General features: G+C 45.6%; 1 protein-coding gene across 2 annotated transcripts; it reads right to left on the reverse strand.

Annotated features, from left to right (window-relative positions):
* Positions 1-2,226: 2,226 nt before the first annotated feature.
* Positions 2,227-20,214, reverse strand: GPR139 (G protein-coupled receptor 139). Of its 2 annotated transcripts, XR_009727473.1 has the most exons (4): positions 20,059-20,197; positions 17,060-17,233; positions 16,544-16,608; positions 13,255-14,667 (listed from the first exon to the last, which is right to left on the reverse strand). XR_009727473.1 is itself a non-coding variant. In XM_061367019.1 (2 exons), exons 1-2 carry the CDS (start codon positions 20,177-20,179, stop codon positions 5,656-5,658), a joined length of 1,056 nt encoding a protein of 351 aa, XP_061223003.1. In that variant the 5' UTR covers positions 20,180-20,214; the 3' UTR covers positions 2,227-5,655. The 2 variants fall into 2 exon arrangements, 1 of the variants encoding a protein (XP_061223003.1); XM_061367019.1 differs by lacking the exons at positions 13,255-14,667; positions 16,544-16,608; positions 17,060-17,233 and adding an exon at positions 2,227-6,590 and having other exon boundaries at positions 20,059-20,214.
* Positions 20,215-20,270: the final 56 nt, after the last annotated feature.

Here is a 20,270-nt window from a genome sequence, read left to right on the forward strand (position 1 = left end):
CATCATAGGGTGCCTATCTGTTCCATGTTATTTTATTGCCTTTCTCATGACCTGTTTCCAAGCCTAACCTGCACCTGATGGACCTCCTGGAGCACTAGGCTGTCTGCCTGGATACCAAATGTCCCTGCAGAGTCATCAGGCCAGGAGCTTTCATTGTGCTGCTGTACACCACCAGCCAATGCAAGGTGCAGCTGAAGATCTTTGGTACACTCTGTTACACCAAATTAATCTTCTGACTGTAATATTCAATACCATACTTTTGCCTGCAGTTCATCTTGTCCATTTAGTCTGCTAAAAGAAGGTGCTGAGGGAGAGAAATGGATGGAGCAAGGTTTCTAGCCTGTTGGTAAGGCAGGAACACATGAGCTTTTAATACTTCTATTTACATGATTTTGTAATTGTAATAAATATTTGTCTTTGGTCCCTTGTAACAAGGTAATAGTAAATTCAGTTGTGAAGCCTATTTATTACAAAAGGCTGGAGCCTTTCAACCCCCTTGTTGTGTCTGGCAGCTCCTGGGAATTAATTGCATGCTGTCAGAAAGGCAGGTCTCCTGAATCCAGCCCCAGCCTGCTAATAGCAGAGTTATTATTTAACAGTTCAAGACTCTGTGAGGCTGCTTTTTATTCTGCTTTGCTTGGTGGCTATAAAGAGGTTTTTAGAGAACTGAACAGCTGAGGCAGAAGTCAGTTGCAATTTGTCCCACCTGTAGCATCCTCCGTGACTGCTGCTGAGCTAATTGTGCCTGCACACAGGAATCACTCTGAATAGCTGATGCCTCTCATGCTGGCCATCTCCCTTGAAGCAGCCCCAGTGGGGCTTGGGGGACACCTCTGATGTCCTTCAAGCTGAGCTGCCTGGCTGGTGCAGGTTAGGGGGGTATGGGACTACCAGCTCTGAGAATGCACAGTCCAGGTCCATCCTGCTGCCTGCCTTGTCTCAATCCTATCTATGAACCCCATAAACTCCATTTAAAACTGGTGGGGAGATAACTGGCTGCTGAAAAGGCTTTTGCTGAGACTCCCTGCTTTGGTAGTTAGAGACTGTCTTCTAACTTCCAGAGCAGATTTACCTCAGGAAAGTTCACAACCATTTATTCTTGTTCTAGCTCTGTGTATTAAGCTCTTCTCTATTGCTGTTTATCCCTTTATACATATGAATGCATATGGCCTGTGAAGTCTTGTAAAATGTAATTAATTCTATGCTGTAGCTTTAGAAATGACTGTGATTAAACTCTAGGATTTTTCTCAGCTGCTTTCTCTTGGTGACTCATGGCCATTCAAGCCCAGCTGGCACAACTGGGTTCCTGGTTGTTTCTGACTACTGAGGGTTTATAGCAAATGTATTGTTACAGGCAGACAAGTGGAGAGCCTTGTTTATTAGTATTGAATTCATCCCATTTTATCACTCGAATCTTCAAGGTCATCCAGCTCCTACATGAAATACCTTGCCAGCGGGGGACTGAAGGAAATACAATGCCCTTTTTAATAATCTGGGAGCTTCATCAGTACTCTGAATGCCACGGCTGTTAATGAAAGTATGGAGATGGGCAGATCTCAGGCTCCCTCCATAAGGAACAGCTCTGATAAGCTCCATCAAATCTGACGCTTTGAGCCCTTTCAGCAGTGTGCCTTCCCCACTTACCTCTCTTTGATGCTGTCCTTTAAAACCTGTTTCCAAGCCTTTTACAGCAGGGAGACTTGACAAGTGGGTTGGGCATTACCTGGATCACCCTCTCCTCTCATATGTTTACCCTTACATTTCTTGAACTCTAAGACACTGGACTTTTCTAATCAGTTCCTTCTCTATTCCACTTTCTGCTTAGTTTTAATAATTAAAATATTCTCCTAATGCCCTGTCACGTCTCCAGAGAAGCCAGGAGCTTGAGCACACAGAGTTTTACATTTGATGGAGATACGAATTCTGCAGAGTGTTGGTATTTCTCATCTGAAGAAATACTGAGCTTCCTCCACAGGCAGTCCCATGAGGTCCTGAATCCACTCTCGGATTTTGTATTTTCTGATCATAGTTCCCTTCTTGCACTTTCAGTTTCTGGCAACAGGTATAATACGTTTATCATGTTCACATATGTAACAATATGCAAATCTTTAATGTTTTACTGAGTAATGGTTGCCAAGGACTGGTCTTACTTATAGTGTAGGTACCTATAAATCAAAAGTATGTCATAAGAATCTATAAATCAAACAATAGCTCCAAATACAGTGGTAAGTTATGCACCATCTCATAATTTATTATAATACAAACAAGTTTGTCAAACACAATATATTGTCTACTTATGAAAATATCAATATTCACAATTTGAGTAGGTGGTAGGTCCCATAATTTTATATACCAGCAACTTGTCTAAAAAGTATTTTGTTCCTATCTGTGGTCTTCAAGGACATATACCTGTAAGTAATTGTAAAACTGTCCATTCACAGCTTATTTTTTCTAATTGTAGATATTTGAAATATAAATTAAACAGAGTACAAAAGACCATCTCCACAACAGGGATGGTTTTGTCTCCAGGATACTTTTCCCATAAATAATGGCACTATATGTGCTTGGTTAAGTTTTTACTATTGGAAAATCAGGAGGTACGAATAATACAGCAAGACATTGGCTAGTTAGCAACAGTCATTGCAAGACGCTTCACACAACCAAAAATAAGGCAAGTATTATCAACAGCAGCTTCCATATGGCAGACTAAAAAGTCAAGGCTTTATTATCCAAACTGGACTCTAAGAAGGCTTCAAATGTCCATTAGCAAGCTACAGCTTGATCCAAAGCCCTCATAAATTGATGGGGATTGGAAAAAACAACCACAAAACCCACAAGCAACCTTCCCTTTGACTTCAAGGGGCTTTGGAAGTAAGCTCTTAAAACCCTAAATTATCAGAAATGAAATGACCAATCCACCACACATGAAAATTGCACCTTGTAATTTCTAAAGTGATATGGGCAAGGATGGCGAGGTTTTTCAAATGAAGTTACAATTTAATGGGTTATTTTTAGTGGGAAATAAAATATTCACACAAAAGTTTTGTTTTCAGATCTGGTAATTTACAAAAATGCATAATCAGAACAGGAAAAATCAGATGACATTGCTTGTTTGCAGGATAAACATTATGTTACAGAAACTAACGGATCACACCACGTGAATGGCAGCATATGCCATGCACCTAATTGAATCTTTTCAATAAATAAAAGCCCTAAACATTCACTATTTTCTGTAAGGTTAGCATTATATTAAGTAAATAGTGAATTTCTTGTATAAATAGTTTTTTTCAATAGATACATTCTCCAAAAAGAACCACTTATCTATACAGATATTGCACTTCAGACTCATTCACATGTAACTCAGACAAGCATTCCTCATAACAGAATAAAAATAAGTTATAAATACAGTGTTTTCCCGAAATGAAACATACAGTACCTTTTTCATAAGGTAACTTTGGTTACTATTGAATGACAGAGACCAGAGAGAGGTTTCTGAGAGGAGGGTAAAAGGCATGGCCCCAGAACTGAATTTCCGTAAAACTCTGGTAAAGGGAGCAATCATTTTAACCTTGCCATGGCAAACACAGCAAGGCTGAGCATCCCTCTTACGCTTTATTATTGCAAGTAAGTGTGAAGCTTTGCTGAGAACACAGGGACAAGCAGCACACACAGGATGAGGAAGCTCCCCATTTTCCTTTCAATCTGGGGAGATTTAGGTGGGTAGCATCCCTTTGGTGGGTGAGGGTGCAAAGGGTCACCTCTTGCTCTCAGCTCCCCTTCTCCTTGCTCTAACCAGAGTGGTCCCTGTGGTGCTCCAGCACCTCGCAGAGGAGTGCTGAGCAACTCTCCTGACTGCTCTGCTGGTAGGAGAGGGTTGGGTAGTGCCCCCCGAGGCACTGGGCATTCTGTCTCTGTGCTCCTGCCTGACCTGAGTAGCCTCGATCTGTCCTGAGAAAGCCCCTCCACTCACAAGCCAGCCTTTGCCTGGGGTCCTGCTCTACATGGCTTGTGCTGCCGTTCCCTCCTGGGGAAGGCATGCTCAGGTCTGGTGTCGGTTTTGCTCTTGCAGGATGCTAGTATAAGTAGGTGTGCAAATGCAGCCTCTGTGGCAGAAGGGAACCAAGCTGCTGTCCTCAGTAGGACTCTTGCAACTTGGTGTTTCTTAGGGGAAATGCACCAAAACTGAGCCATCCATGGGGTTTAGAGAGACACTTTCAGCCCTCGTATCCCACCAAAGTGGGATTGACTTGATCCCTTTGCAGAGGACCTTGATGTTAGTCCCTGATGCCCCACTGGAAATGGATATGGGCACAGGCAGAGCTAGCACTAGACTACTTCTCATTTGCTGGGAAGCTGCTGTGTCCACTGACCACATTGTGCTTGTGTTCACCACGCAAGGAAGTCTGCTCTCACATTCAGTAAGGCTGCATTAAGCATCTAATATAGAAGTAAGAAGGTATGTGGTCTGAGAAGGAGAGAAATTACAAGAAATGCATTTTCCACCTTCCTGTAAATCTCAATTTCTACACTCAGCATTACTGGGATTGAGTGTAAGGGAGGAGAATTTAAGCTAATTTAAATAAGGTAAATACTCAAAAGCCTCAGTCCAAGCTGATCTATGTTTTTACTGCTGGTGGGTATTTAATAGCCTTATTTCACAAATTGTTTTTTTTAACAATTAAATGGCAAATCTGCAATAGGAGGGCATAAACTGTCAGTAGAAAAATCTTAGACTGAGTTTTTTGTATGTTAATGCTAAAGGCCTGAACATGGGGATAATGGAGAGTCTTTATTGGTTAAGAGGGAACCTGAAGGCTGTGATTACTCCAAACCTCGCAGGAGCAGCTTCAGTGGGATCTCTGCATTAGGCAGGACTTGGCCTCACACTTCGAAGTCTGTACACACCATAACTGAAATAGCTGGGGAAAGATGCTGCTTTTGTTCTTGGCTCTAGAAACCTCCCTCCCTCCCTTGAGCTCTCCTGTCTTGGTCTCATTCTTAAATAACAAATTAAAACATATGAATATTGGCAGCTTGCAGGATTGCTTTCCGTGCCAAGGCTGTGACATGTACTATAACGGTCCTCGAGCCTTGTTCAGGTGAGCCAGAAAGGGCACGTCCCAGTTTGTGTCTTGCAGGCTGCCTCCTGCAGCAAGGTCTTGATAGCAAGACTGTGGTAGTATTTTGTGTCAGCAACAACATACCATATTTTGGCAAGTGCACACACCAGAAATGGCACCTTCCACAGTACATAAAAGCATCCATTTGCTCTGTCGATAGTGAACTGCAAGGTCAAGTAAGGTTTTGTTGTTGTGTTTTAAAAGTTGTAATTAAACACTGTTGTGGCTTCCCCCCTCCAATGACTTCAGACTGCACTGGTGCTGGGATGCAAAGCATTTGAGTGCAACTGAACACTAAGACTTGAACTCTGAAGCATATTCAAAATGCTGTGTAAGAGATGGAGGCATTTGCCTTCTCACTTTTGCTCCTAAAATCAAGTGCTCCCGATCCCTCCTTAACAGTCTGATCTGCCCTCGGTCTCCCAGGGAAATGAAATCAAATGACCACTTGTCAAAACAGCCATTTCAGCAATTTACATCCTGAAGATGTAACCACTTGAAAACTTGCATCCAGAAACTCAAACTATTGCCCTTTTCATGGTGATATTTTTATAGGCTTTCCATTCTTATCATACTGGTAAACAAGCATTTTGATGCAGTGCGAGTTGGCTGGGGAAATCCAGGGGCTGCTTGTTATGGAAAAGTTATGGTTTGTATAGAATTGCACAGGCTGCTTCTGACACTTAAAGAAGGCTTTCAGCGTGGCAGCTGCCATTGTGCGAAATCTTTTGCTAATAAAACAGTAGAGGAAGAAATTAATTGCAGTGTTCAGCAGCGCGAGCATATTGGCGATGTCCGACACAATATGTACCACCCAGCTGTTGTTTATAGGTGATACGTAGAGGTGATACAGTATCATGATTACTCTTGGTGCCCAAAGTATGGCAAAAATAGAAGTTATAGTAAACAAAATGGCTGTTGTTTTCCCTGTGGAGTACCCTCGCAGTCGGAAATGGCTCTTTCGACGCAGCTTGTACACGATGATGGAATTCAGGATGAAGAAGATGGAGCAGGGCACCAAGTAAACGGTAAAGCAGTGGATCCAGATGAGGACGTGATGCATTGATGTGCTTATGTAGTCTTCAATCCAAATGTTAGGCCACCAGTAGTAGGGGATGCTGGTCAAAAAGCAGGTGATGTAGACACTTACAATGACTTTTCGAGTACGAGCAGGGTAGGAGACTGTGTGATACTTCAGCGGATGGCACACAGCTATATACCTGTCGATTGTTAGTGGAACTGTAATCCAAATGGAGGTGTGGATAGAAGAGAACTCCAAGACCTCAATTATTTTGTCCAGTACCTGAGGCATCTGTTTGTTTAAGATGAAGTCTTCCATGAGGAAGTCGACAAAGACAATGAAGAACAGAACCAGGATGTCAGCAGCAGCTAGAGCTAGAAGGTAGTTATAGGAGGACTTCTGCCTGCGAGCCACGAGCTGGGAAAGGATGATAACCGTCAAGATGTTTGCTGTGGAAACAGAAACACAGAGTTAGGCAGTTAAGACATAACACCACCTTTCCTGAGCCCTTGCTTGGAGCAGTAGCTCTGTTCAATCACCAATCAACATGGCCACCTTTACTGAAATTCAAGAAACCAAAAGGAAAGCACTACAGTTGGGTCCCTCAGAGAAGCTGTTGCAATGAGGAGCATGTGGCCCTGCTCCCAGCTGTGGGACACATTGACACTCAGTGTTCTGGCAGACTGGGATGAGAGACACAGGAATGTGGGACTCCAGGCATGGGGTTAGATGGTATCCAACATCCCTTGGCTATCTCCTTGGAACAGATGTAGAGTCATAGCCCTAGGTCTGTTGCTGCTCTATGGTGAGCCCTGCTGCTGCTGTGGGCATGGCAGCAGCATTGTGAGCAGGGGGTGCTGAGGCCCCTGCCTTTGCACTGCGAGGAAGGGCAGCAGGAGAAAGAAACCGGTATCTCTCACACACACTCTTATTTTCTCACTTGTTTTTTTCACTTTTTTACTGTTTAAACAACTGACAGACCTGCAGGGTGGGGGGGCTGTGGAGAGAGACATTTTGTTGCTCATCCTAGCTCATGGTGCTTCCCTGTTCTAGTTTAGAACTCTGTCTAGAAAGAGCTGAAAAGCCACCTGGATTAGGTGATTCTCCCTTGACTGAGTGGGAACCTAATCTAGAGAGGGGCTATCTGGGAAACACATCCTTGGGTCTCCTGAGAGCTGGAGGTGTGTTACAGCACACAAAGTTTCCAGCTCTGCCCAGGATGAGTCTCCTGTAATTTTCATCTCTTACAGACAGGCTCTGAAGAAGCATCTCCCTTCCCACCACTGAAGCAGTCTGTTCCACAGACCCACTTGCTTATCTCGAGCTCTTCTTTAGAAGTCCTTCAACTGGAAGGCATTCCTCTGGCGTGATACAGCTGAGTCTGAGGAGACGCTGCTGGTCACTTCAGACATGATGGATGTTCTGATTCAGGCTAAGTATAAACATCCTTGAGTTTCCTGAAAAGGCATCTGCTTGCAACTTTCTGGCCACAGTACAGACCCATCACCTAAACCATGCCTAGATGTATTGCATGACACTAAATACTGCAGTGAAGCGAGTGTCCCATCTCTGCTGTTTCACTGTCTGGTTTGCTTCAGTCTCCTAAAGCTGTGATATGTTTTGGTGTCTGCTTGAACCAGTGCTATAAGGGATGTTCTAGGAAGCACTCAGTCCTACAGCCCCTGGCCAGGCAGAGCTGCTCACCATGACTGCAAACAGCCCTTGCAATCCTTGAGAGCTTTCCTGGTGAACTAAGGTGTAGCTGAACTTTAACCACTTGCTCACTTTTAATAGAACTTACTGTGTGGTCTTGAATAGGGGAAAAAAAAGTCCTATTATTACCAGCAGTATGGCTGGAGTGAGACACGTGAAATTGTTCCCACCAGAAGTTTGTATCATTTGCCTACAATACCTGAAGTAGTGCTTAAAAATCAGGGATCTGGTTTACTGTACTAGAGACTGCCAAATGTTTGTATTTGACATTTTCATAACTGTTCTGTAAATCACCCCTTCTGTGAATTCAGTGCTTCAAACGTTTCTGTCAGCTTTGATGGATTTCCCAAAACAAGTCAACAATAACTGTAAGGATTCTTTTAAATCAGAGAGAAAGGAAGTTGCTGACATTAAGGTAATGATGACCTAGAACATATGTGCCACAACCGAAAATGCTCATTCTTTTTGAAGTGTTGGCATGGGAGAAAACTTGTGCCTTCATAAATGCCTTCAAAGCCTGTTGTCTGGGTGCAGATTTCTGCCACCAGGGAAATGAACTGCAGCAGAGTGAATGATACTGAGTAACAGCCCTCTTGTCACCTGCTTTTGTATTAACTTCATATGTTCATTTTGTAACTTGGAACAAAACTAAATGAAACATGACAATCAACTGATTCCTTCCCTAAACAAATAAATAAGCGTGAACTTTCCAACAACATTGTCTCAAATCGCCTTCAGCCAGGTAATTTTCCCAGTTCTGGCCTCTATTAACATGAACGCAACTGCACTGATTGCCACTCAGAGCAGGCGTAGGAGATGGGGGCAATACAGCTAGAACTGCTGTGTCATTTTTCACTTACTTGCTTATGAAATGCCTCTGTTATGCCTGCTGCTGTGCTGTAGAGGTACGGTGAGTGATGTACTGTCAAGGAAATCCTCAAGCTGGAATGTTTATCTTGACTCTGCAGCAAATGTTGGTTTTGGCCAGCCAGGCTGAGTGGCTTGGCTTCACAATTACTGGATGTGACCCACAGGGTTCATCTTCTCTTTAAATCCTTGGATTTGACTCACTTCAGTGGCAGCAGCTGAAGCCAGTGTGCAGCAAGGGGAATGCCTGAGGACACTGGTCACTGCTGGCAACACTGGCCTGCCTGTCAGAGGGTATCCTGCAGGGGTGCTGAAGTCATACCACGTCCAGGCACAGCAGCCTTGCTCCCCACCCCTTCTGCCCGTTGTGGGGATCCGGCTGTTTGGTTCTAACCCCACTCTCCTACAGGAGTAGATTTATGAGCAGTCCTTTCCTGTGTACCCCCTCTCCCTGTCTTTCTCAGGGTTCCCAGCAATAGCAGTAATATCATGTAGTGAAATGCAAGTTATTCACTTACTGTCAGTGAGCTTTGCTTGGTGAGCCGGATTAGAAAATTGATCTGACAAAGTACATGCCATTTTTCTGCAAGGGTTACAGTATCTTGTATTGGAAATGCTTTCTCTGGGATCACATTAGGGCTTTTTCTGGCTGGATGATATGAAATATTGTAATATCATTTACTTTATGAAAGCAGACATACACTGGGGTGCAGCAGAAAGTTGCCAATATCACAGTGCCTTAGCTCAGGGCTTGGGACTGTTTTTCCTGCTGCATGATGTATAGGGAAAGGGAAGCTGAGCTATGGACAAGTCTCAGTCCTTCACTCATTTCCTGGCCAGTGTCCTCACCAGTGTGTCCTCAAACGCTGTCTAAAGCTCAGTAAAATGGGAAATGGGTGGGAACGACACTGTATGAATAACCACGTCCTTGTGCCAGCACCTTGCTGACTCCTGGGTGCATACTCAGTGCCCCACAAGCTCTCCTGTAGGCAAAAATTACTTACTCCAGGTGAAAGGTGATGAAAGAGTATTTGCAACCAGATCTTAATTTACCCTAATTCTTGCACTGATATTGTAGTCAGTGATAAAGACTATGGTAGAGATGGCGATGGCGATATAAATGTGTCTGTCCCTACTGTAACTGGGGAGCTGCAGCTACTGGATATGTCAGTGCCCCTAAATTGTCCTGCATGGTGTACTGAACATTTCTTGCAGCATTTTTTCTAGATATGAAGTAGTTAAGATTATCTGGATTTAAAAGACATTGATCACTGTGCTGGGAGTTGATTAGGGGACGATAGATGGGAATTTCTGCCACTGTCGTTTGCTGCAGTGCAGCATTCTGAATTTTTAAGTATGTGGTTGAGACCCAGGGCTTGATTAGGGACTAGACGGCTGAAGCCTTGAGATGCCACTAGCAGATGATGAGAAGTAATTGTAAGAATGCCAGTCTTAAGTCTTTCCCTTCAGACACTGAGACACAACCTCAGAGTGCCTCTTGACACACAAACACAAGTGGTCCACACTGCTCAAAATACAGCAACCTTCTAACCCAGGCAGGCTTCATCACGGGATACTTGAATCTCAGCTTTGACACCTCCTCTGACTCATCTTTTGAGTACAAACTGTAGCACTGAAATTCATGCCACTGGGGATCCTATGTATCTGAGAGGGGTCATCCTTTAGGAGGAACCCTTGTTCTCATGTGGATTTAGGACTGTTTCCCATACCAACCCCATGCTGCCTTGCCTCCAGACCCCATTCAGTCTTCTGTGTCTCTTCAAAGTGGTGCCTGTGACCTAAAGGCGCAGTTTTTTCTCCACCTTCTTGTTTTATGGATTATAGTCATAGCTCAAGTGCAGGGGATTCGCAGAGCTCCTTCCACTGACTATTATCACAGTGTGTGAGCTTAAGCAGGAGCAATTGTATTTGACTAAAGAAGAAACAGGCAGGTTTTTGGGCTTTGGTGTCGTTTTTTTTATTGAGAGCATTTTGCATGTACACAGCAGCCTGTGCAGTGAAACAGCCTTTACAACACAAGTGGTAGCACTGCTGAGTTGGGAATAAGGCCTGCTGTGTGGTTCAGTAGTTCAGCATCATAAACCACCTAAATGAAGTAGCCGTGAGTGTCGCTTACTGAGTGTGATAAACATTAGGTCACTGACTATAATGGACACCTTTTACCGAATGCGGTTGTTGCTAGGATCCCTACAAATTATTGTGCAGGGCATGAAACTACTCTGCAGGCCTTGTGTTAGTCACCTGACTGGCACGGAGAGATGGTTACAAACAGGAAAACTTGAATTGCTACAGAAAACATGTTTGTAACACCTCCTCCTTAAATTTAGAAACTCTGAGTACGATATGCTGAAAGTATATGGTGAAAAAAGGCGATGTCTTGGCTACATGGAAATAGGTTATATCCTCTAAACTAGGAAGTAATGTTATTGAGATGTAAACAGGTACAGTGTCCAGTGTCCAGGAGCCAAATCTGACCATGGTTACAAACACAGTCACTTGCCAATAGCTACCAGATTGGAGATGAGGATGATATTCAGTGCTCACTCTGTGTGTGGGCTCTCTGGAAAAGATGATGACAATGAGAGGTTTCTGATGGAAGCTACACAACAGAACTGTTAATAAAATAAAATGCTGTGGTAACAGAAACGTGTTTATTACTGATGTTGGCTATAGCTGGTTATGTGGTCTTTTAAAATGACCCCTGGATGCTGTCTGCCCCTGAAGACGATAGGGTAGTTACATATTTTCCTCTTACAACTGGTATTGGCCAAACTCTACAGCATACAGGGACAGACCCTGTGAATGGTGCCTGCTCATGGCTAATGTAATTTGTTTCTCTCTTTTACCATTGTATTCTGAGATCCTTCCTTAAACCATTGTGAAGTGTAAAGAGATACTTTATAGACTATAATTAGTGCAATACAATTCTTTCCTTCCCTGAGAGTTCCTGTGAGGATTGACTTTTAAAATAAATTGATTTATTTGTTGTTCAATTGCCTGAGTGCACTGAATGGCACAGACCTGCTCGCCCTCAGGGGAGGGGAGAGCCCTCAGTCCCTTCTGCCTGTGCCTGCATCACCTCCCAGGGGATGGAGAGGGCTCTAACATGGAAAATGATCATCACAAAAGCTACTGTAGGGGCATGGATGCAGGACTGCCACTGGAGGAGGTTTTGAACCTTGCTGTAAGGCTCTCTTGGTTTGTGCTTAGAAATCACATGTACAGGGACAGACTGTGCCAATTTTGATGGTGGGAGTGAACCTGAAGGTGGAGGATGATCAAACTCCTGCCCAGATGCCAGAGGAAACATGGCATGGCCTTGCACTTACAAGTCACAAGTGAATTAAAGAGTTAGTGTCAGAGGCCCGATTCTGATGAGGAAGTCTGGCCTCCAGGGCTGCTTTTCTCACTGACAGCTTTATTAGCTGAGGTGGCTCTGGGGAAGAATGCAGTGAATGGGGTACTCTGCTCCATAGCTGGCACTAGCCGTCAGTGGGTCATGGAGGCCAGAGAAGGATTTTAATCCAGCCAAAAGCACTTCCTCTCTGTTGGAGGGCACAGATGTGGTAATGGCGTGGAGATGCCAAGGGCGGGTATGCACTTTCAGCCTTGCCAACCACTCAGGCTTAAGTGCAGTAACTTGTCTGGTGGACAGGTGTAATTACATTGTGTTGCTTTTGGCTTTCCTAGACCATTGGAGTAGTTTTTTTTCACTAATCATTATAAAATAGGGCTATTTCTGCCATATTAGAAGGGCCCAGAGGATCCCTAGGCTAGGATGTGAGGAGGTGTACATGCTCACTGATGACTCACGTAAATGCGACAGGGATCTGGTTCCTGCCATCTTCACCCTCCTTATCAGCCTGCCCTGAGCAGTGCAGAAAGCCTCTAATGACTCCTGGACATTCTCCCCCTCCTTGAAGCCTTTCTTAAAGGCACTCGCACCAGGGCAAAAATGTTTAATACTCCCATCTCACAATCTAGTGTTGCATCTTGCCAGCATAGCAGTAAGGCTTTCTCATGAAATTCGTGCTGGGAGGAGGAAAAAGCGATCTGTAAAATGATGGTTATTCATGTAACATATCTGGACAGAAGGAAATTTTCAAGGCAATTCGGGTAACTCATTTGGCAGGTGTCTGTGGCTTCTAAATGTAGGCTGTCAGTAAAGTTTAAGAGGTCTCAAGCTGAGTAACTTGAGCTCAAAGATGGCATTATACCCTTCTGATACCGAACACCGAAGCATTAAGGCAGGTGCCAAAGGTATTTGATGGGATGACTAGGATGGAGGGAGGACATGATTTCATAAGGGCACCAGTATGAATTCTTTACTGAGCATGAATAATTAAAGAGGATTTTACTTCTGATTGAGGTTTTACTAAAAAAAACTCTAGTCTTTATGTCTTCCTAAAGCATTAGCTAATGCAATAGGAGCTCATGCTTGCAAACCCCATGGCCAAGCTTTCTCAGAGACTCTGCCAATTTTACACAATATGCAGGAAATTACAAGCTATGTAAAATCATCACAGTTTGGCTTTATTTCCCCCACACAAAATACACTGCATCCATACTAGACAGATCACTTTTTGGTGTGCTAGTGTGGACACTGAGGAAAACACACACTTGGAATGAACAAATGTCTGTGAAATGTCCTAGTCTGATGTAACTGACAGGTAATTTGTCTTGAAACCAAAGGCAACCTCTAGTGCACCTGTCCATAGAGTCAATGCACCATATGATTGAAAAGATGGAAAAGTTAAATGACTCTATTCCAGGGACTCAGTTTCAGATGGCAGAAAAGAACAATTTCAGTGAAAAACATGTGTTCAGTGTTTCATAGGCAGGTTTCTCTCCTCTTCCATATATAAAGGGATAAAACTCCTTGTAGTCATCTTCTGTACTGCTAATTCTGGTCCTACTTGGTTGCCTCTACTCCGTTTCCTCTGCATAACCATACTGGTGTCCTGGCTGGGAACCCAATACCATCTTCTCCCATCAGATCACCCCTAGACCACCACCAACAGCACTCCAGACACTAGGGTTTAGGATGCTTACATACATATGTACCTTTACACTGAAGAATAAAAATGGAATTGTGTGCAAGGCCTCCTTTGCTCAAGATGTTAATTTTGGCTTTGCTTCCTTTTCTGGTGTCTCAAAGTTAATGGGGAAAGAGATTAAAGGCTCAAAAAGACAACCTGAAACAGAAGGTTATAGGCCAGGGAGTGTTTTGCCCTTGGCATGTGAAAGCAGAGGACGCATCACGTCAGGACAGATATCTCCATGTTGTTTGCTGCCTATAGCAAATTGTTTTGATGTATGCGGATGAAGGTCTTCTCCTGCTGGCTTGTTTCTGCTGATTCACCCCCATTTTACAGAAGGGAGCACAAAGAGGAGGAGGAGAAGGATAGAACTAAGGGATTGGATGAAGAACAGCAGGATATTAGGCTGCCTAGTGCTTCTGAATGCTTGACTTCTTAACAACTGGGGGCTCTGCATTACCCACCTACCGTGAAAACTGGCTGTGCTCTCTCTTTTGTGTCGTCATTTCAGGGAAAAATCTTTGGAGTTTTTCCTTCCCAATCCATTTTAGCAGCCTGCCATGCAAGGTTGTGCACTTCATAGTCTACTGGGCCTCCCAAATATTGCACCTCGTTATCATAACAGCCCTGACAGTGACGTTTCCTACTGATGTGGCAGAAGAAAACCAAAGTTAGCCGTTGTACTCTGTAGTGGCATTCAGAGATGTGCAATCAGGCCCTTTTCTGCATGAGCATGGATTCAGCCACATGCTGCCATTCAGGATGCAAGGTTTTAGTGGCCACAGTCTCCAGACATAGTGACCAAACTAAATCACTCCCATCTGTCACCGGTTCTATGCAGAGACACTGTAATGAAACTATTCTTTTTCCTAATGATTCTTCTTTCCTTAAAGAAAAAGCATTAACTTTACAATAGGAAATGACTCATTTTAAGCATGTTAGTAGCAGTTTTGTTTCCCTCTGTCTAGTAGTGCTACTGCAGTGTACTGTAGTGCCCTTCAGTTGCTCCGACAGCTGAGCTAAAGTTCTGCCAGTTTATTTGCCCTCCTTTAAGCAGGATGCAATGTACTGGCTTTGTGTCCAATTCAGATTTAAAGTCAGAGAAAGTGTGGCCTTTAAAAGGGGGGTTGAATTAGGCCTCAGGAGTGTTCAGTTCTTATTCATTGTATGAACTCTATCTAATGAGCAACAGCTAAAGACTGCTGTTTTTTCAAGGTCATAACTCTGCTTGTAACAATTCTCCCACTCATATTTTCAGATCTTCCTCTAGCACTTCTATTGTTCAGGTGTTCTTTTATGAAAAAGGCTATCTATTCAGGTGTTGGAAATGCTCTCTTTAATCAGAAGCCTCTACTGTGATTGCAGAAGAATATACTAGGCAGTAGATGGCAGGAATCCAAAACAGGTCAGACACACTTCTGCACTGCTGTGTGCTGTACGTACACCTACCTTCTGCCTGCTTTGATATTTACTGGGTATTATATGCCATGTGAATCATCAACAAACATTGCTACCTGTCCTCCTTCCTACTCGTGGTACTAACCAGGTCATGGCTATAAGCACAGTGATAGCAGTGTTCTTCAGGTCTCATTCCCCCTACACCATGGGAGTGGAGGTAGCGCAGCTCGGCTGTTGCATGGTGGTGGTCTCTTAGATCAGGGATTCACAGCCCACCAGCACTACTTGCCTTGCCAGGACGACCCTGGCTTGCATTCCTTCCGAGTAGCCTCCTTATTCCACACTGCATCTGGGGAGAAGGCTGCAGAAGGACCAGTTCTTCACTGTTTCAGTTTGCCTGTGACTGTACTGTGGTTTGCATGGGCACAGTGCAAATGTTACGCTTCTGAGTGTCAATGAAACACCCTAGGGAGCATCTGGCTTGCTGTGCAAGGACACCCAGCCTATTGGGGTAAGGTCCATAATGTACCTATCTTGACAGTGTGTTATAAAGGTCAGGCACCCTGCTGAGCTTACTTCCTCTAGGTCAGGACTACAGCTTCTCTTCCCCTGCATGGAGGCCACTGAGTACATGCTGTGCATGGCTGAGCTTTGAATGATACAGGCTGTCCCCACCTCCACAACACCTTGTTCAGCGCAGGTCTGACATGAAAGCTATCTGCTTACAACCAAGTTTGTCCAGCCTGCTTTCCCAAGCTTGCAATTCTGAATTTGCGTTTAGATGGGATCAGTTTTAAGCACAAAGAAAAGAAGCCTTTGTGGACTTTCAATGTTTGGAGTGGTACTTCCCTGGGACATTGGTTTGTAACCTCTCGGAGATGCTGTAAGGATGCCAGGTATGTCCATACTTTGTGTCACTGGCATGTGATGACTCCTGAAGCAGAGTTGCTCCCCAGGTAGGCAACTGACCAGGGAGCAAAGTGGAACCAGCGACCACACAGTAAGAAAGCCAGATTTTACTCTCCCTCTCCAGGAGGAGGAGACCCCTGGAAAGAAGGGATCAGACCAGGCCCCAGTGTGGGAAATGCGGCCACTTTGTCCTTTCTGCAGCAATACACTACACCCCCGACAGGGAAGGTGACTGTGTGGAAGGCAATGCTGTTGCTGCTGCACCTTCTAACGAAGCAGGAATCAGGGTCAAAGCCAGGTGCCTGCACAAGCGTTGCTGCTTCTCTCCTTGACCTTCCTGGCCATGTTCAGAGGCACAGCCATAGCAGGAGCTCTGTGGTATAACTGCTTTGTGCAGCTCTCGCTGGCAAAGGGATGGACTAAGAGTTGGTACCTGTTGCTCTTTTCTTTCTCACCTTACCAGCCCCCTTCTAGATTGAATCAAAGCAATTTCTTCTCTCCCTCACATTCCACAACACCTCTGTCATTTTCTCTCACTAAAGCAAGAAACATTTCCATTAAGCCTTCCTGGAGTCCCGCTCTTGCCTCGTGGCTAACTGGAGGTGCTTGAGAAGTTCTCTCTGCGTGACAGTCAAAGGGAGTGCAGGGATGGTAGAACAGGGGCTGCAGAACAGCTCTGTAAACTATACCATTCCCCCCACAAATGGAAGCATGACCCCACTTCCAGTGCTATTGCCTTGCTCTGATCCCCACCCTTGCAGCAGCAGCTTCTCCCTGTCCCACACAGCCTGCTTCTGGCAGCAGGACTGCACATTTGTGGCACACCGCTGCACATCTGCACTCACAACAGGTCTGAGAAAACAGTTTCTGTCTCAGCAGTATCTGCTTAGAGGGAAAAGAGATCTCCCATCCTTGCTGATCAGGAGGCAGGATCACCTCTGGCAGACTGTACCTGCAGTACAGTACCAGACCACCTGGGGACACAGTACCTGCTGCAGCAGGGTCTGCTTGCACTGGTGCCTCTGTGGTTGCCCCTCTTTGCAGGGCACAGCTTGGAACTTGCCTCTGTGTGCCACAGCCAGAGCAGGGGTGAAGGAGTTCACTTTGCGCTCTCTTGTCTCTGCCTTTCTCAGACTTTCTGGTGCCTGGTTGAACAGGGAGGGAGAAAAAGTCGCTGCTGAGAACAGGATCTGCTGAGGTGCCTGGGTTACGCAAGGGAGGGGAAAGGATGCTTTCTCTGCATGCACAATCAGGCCTGGCATCACTTGGCCTCAAAGTGGAGTTGTTGAGTTAGTGAAATTTCCTTCAGACACTAGAGCAGGAAAGGCAGAAACAGTTAACTGGTTTCTCTTCTCATCAGTCTGTCATCAAGATTTGTGGCAAGGAGTAAACCGTTTGGATTTCAGCAAAACACTGCACTAGTGCTGTATTTGAGAACAGATCCTAGACACTGTTTCTCTTAAATTCTTGGCACCACACAAAGCTAATTGCTCTGATCCCACAGACTTCAGGGTTCTTTTTCTACAGGTAGTAAGTGTGCTACCTTTCCAATTTTCTAATGTCAGAAAACCGAAAAGCAGCTTCAAATTAAAACATTACAAGCTCTTTTTAGCGCTGCTCTCACCCTGTAACGTATCCTCAATGAATCTTGGCTATTTGAGTCTTCCCCTAAACATATCCAGCTTGTTCTCATCTCTGTGCAGTCTTCACATGAGAATCATACATTTCTCATGCACTCAGCACAGTGTACATGTGCAGTGTTTTCAGGTGTTAGTGCCAACGTTATCCTCAGATAATGTGCACTGAACAAGCTGACACATTCATACCTGATGTGAGTCCACTGAACCCAGCACTGTTTCACCACCAAATGCTTTGGTCAGTTCTGTTAAGTACTACCACTGGTGCCACTGCTCTAATCAACTGATGTCCGATTCACCAAGAAATGCATGTCACCATTGCTAATGTGGATTGCACACCAATTTTAACCATGTTCTTAAAGTAACAGCATTAGGTCTGCAATTACAATGCAGTACCCCTAGGGAGCTGGTGCAAGTATGTGCTGAACACTCATTAAGGGATCTTTCTTGTCTGTGCCCATAAGACTTTCCCCGTTTTGGAGACATACAAAGGCAAGTTTAGCTACAGACTGCTTCATAACAACTTCTTCACCTGATAATCTTGAGAAGGTCTTGGTCAGTTCCTAGGGGACAGGTGCTGAAACACAGCTTGGCATTACTGTGGAAATCTAAGGCATTAATGAAGAGGAAACTACCTTCTTACCCCTGCTGCCTGGGTCCCTTCAGGTCAGAGCTGATACTCATCAATACTGTAGAGCAGAGACATAAGCACTACATCCTCTGTGGGGAAGTACAGGACTTAACTTCCCAGTTTGTGAAGTATTAGTCTGAACTATTAGCCAATCTTCAAATTTTAATTATAAGCCAGGAAGGCATAAAAAACCCCAAATCAAACAAAACCCCACCACAAAGAACATTGTTTCATGCAGGTACCTGCTATGGTAGGCTGCTCTTCATGTCTGATTAGACTTTTTTCTATGAATTAATTGCTTGAAGAAGGAATTTAGGTGAACAAAACATTTAGAAATTGTAGACTCCTGAATGTCACTGCTGCTTGTTATTTTACACAGCAATTTAAATGTGTAGCTGTACACAGACACAACCGAACTCTTGTATTGCACCCTTAAAATACCAATTCACCCTGGTGCATCACATTGCTCTAACTTTTCCCCGACTCATTCTGCCTGTCCTTGGGATCGCTGTAGGTCACTCTGAGGCTGGAGATGTTAAGCGAGGGAGCAAGCCATGATGTTTGCCCACCCAAGCTGTGCTGGGCTGGCAGCTCTTCCTACTGAAGGCCAGTCTTTACCTGCAGAAGTGGTGCTGCACGAGCAGTTCCCTGTGGTCCTATATGCCAAGGTGTCTCACTGACAGCCTCAGACAGTCCCCTCCGGGAGGTGAAACCTGCTCATTCCCTTGTCTCAGCTGACACACTGATGCTGATGTGATGCTCATGTGGCATCTGCACATTCTGAGCTGTGGATACGTGCATGCTGGCAATGGTGCCTCACAGGTATTCACACCCAAGCCTGAAACATCCTTTCCTTCCCCATTTGGGGTCTCTCTTGCTTTTCTCATCTCTAGCATCTCTATATCGTCTTTGTCCCCTTTCTAACTAGGAGATTTCACGGAATGTTATGCAGGCTGGAGGCTGGTGCCTGTGAGCTGGGACTTTCTTCTGAGCCCTGTACCTGCACTCAGGGATCTCAGTGTCAGTATTGCCATTGCCCTTGCAGGGCACTGACCCCAACACCGGACTTTCTAGGTACTGTCCTGCTCCATCAGCTGTAGACAGCCCCCTGAGTAAGACAAAACTGTCTGCTAACCTCTTGATAGCATGCTCCTTCCCCAGCCTAGTTCCTCACTGGTGCCATGCTGCTCCTAAAGCCAACCTTGCCCCAGATTTGCACTACAAAACCTCCTCATCTACATTTCTCATTACAGCCAGCCCGGCCCGCGATCGACAGGGGACAGACCCGGCTGTCCTCGTACCGCTCTGCCTTCACATCGCCAAGCTGATAACGGCCGGAACTTCACGACAGGCTGAGACTTTGTATGTCAAGTTCAAAGTCAGAGCGCCCGAGGCCGGGTGAGAAAGCGGCTGCAGCGGTGCGAGGGCAGGCGGGGACAAACCCCTGCAAGCGACCAAAAAGCACGGGCAGCGGCGTGTCGGGCGGAGAAGGCGCTGTCTGCGAAACACCCGCGCTCAGCCCCACCGAGAACCCGCTGCCGGGGACACCGCAGGGCGCCCATCCCGCACCGCGCCGCGCCGCAGGCAGCCGGGCAGAGGACGCTCCTGCGGGCGCTACCGGCAGCTCTGCGGGAGCCTCTCCCGGCCGCGGCAGCTCCCGGGGCAGCCCGGGCACGGCGGCGCGTCCCCGCCCGGCACTCACCCGGCAGCCCGAGGCACAGCAGCAGGCTGTAGTAGACGACAGGTGCGTACCCCAGGCCGCAGCCATAGCGGTGGTGCGCCAGGAGGGAGCCGTTGTGCAGGTGGACGTGGTTGTGCTCCATGGACCCGCTCTCCCCGCGGCCGCGCTGCCGGCGCCCGCCCCTCGCGCGCTCAGCGGCGGCGAGCTCAGCGCGGCACGCGGCGGCGCGGGGC

The sequence above is a fragment of the Neopsephotus bourkii genome, unplaced genomic scaffold (assembly GCF_033783945.1).
Source record: "Neopsephotus bourkii isolate Nb327-2 ecotype Australia unplaced genomic scaffold, CSIRO-AGI_Nbou_v1 NB_126, whole genome shotgun sequence".
Lineage (NCBI taxonomy): Eukaryota > Metazoa > Chordata > Aves > Psittaciformes > Psittacidae > Neopsephotus > Neopsephotus bourkii.

Coding starts and splice junctions, on each gene's coding strand:
- GPR139 (XM_061367019.1), bottom strand. CDS start 20,179: ATGGAGCACAACCACGTCCACCTGCACAACGGCTCCCTCCTGGCGCAC. Junction 6,591..20,058: donor GCTGTGCCTCGGGCTGCCGG/GTGAGTGCCGGG, acceptor CTGTTTCCACAG/CAAACATCTTGACGGTTATC.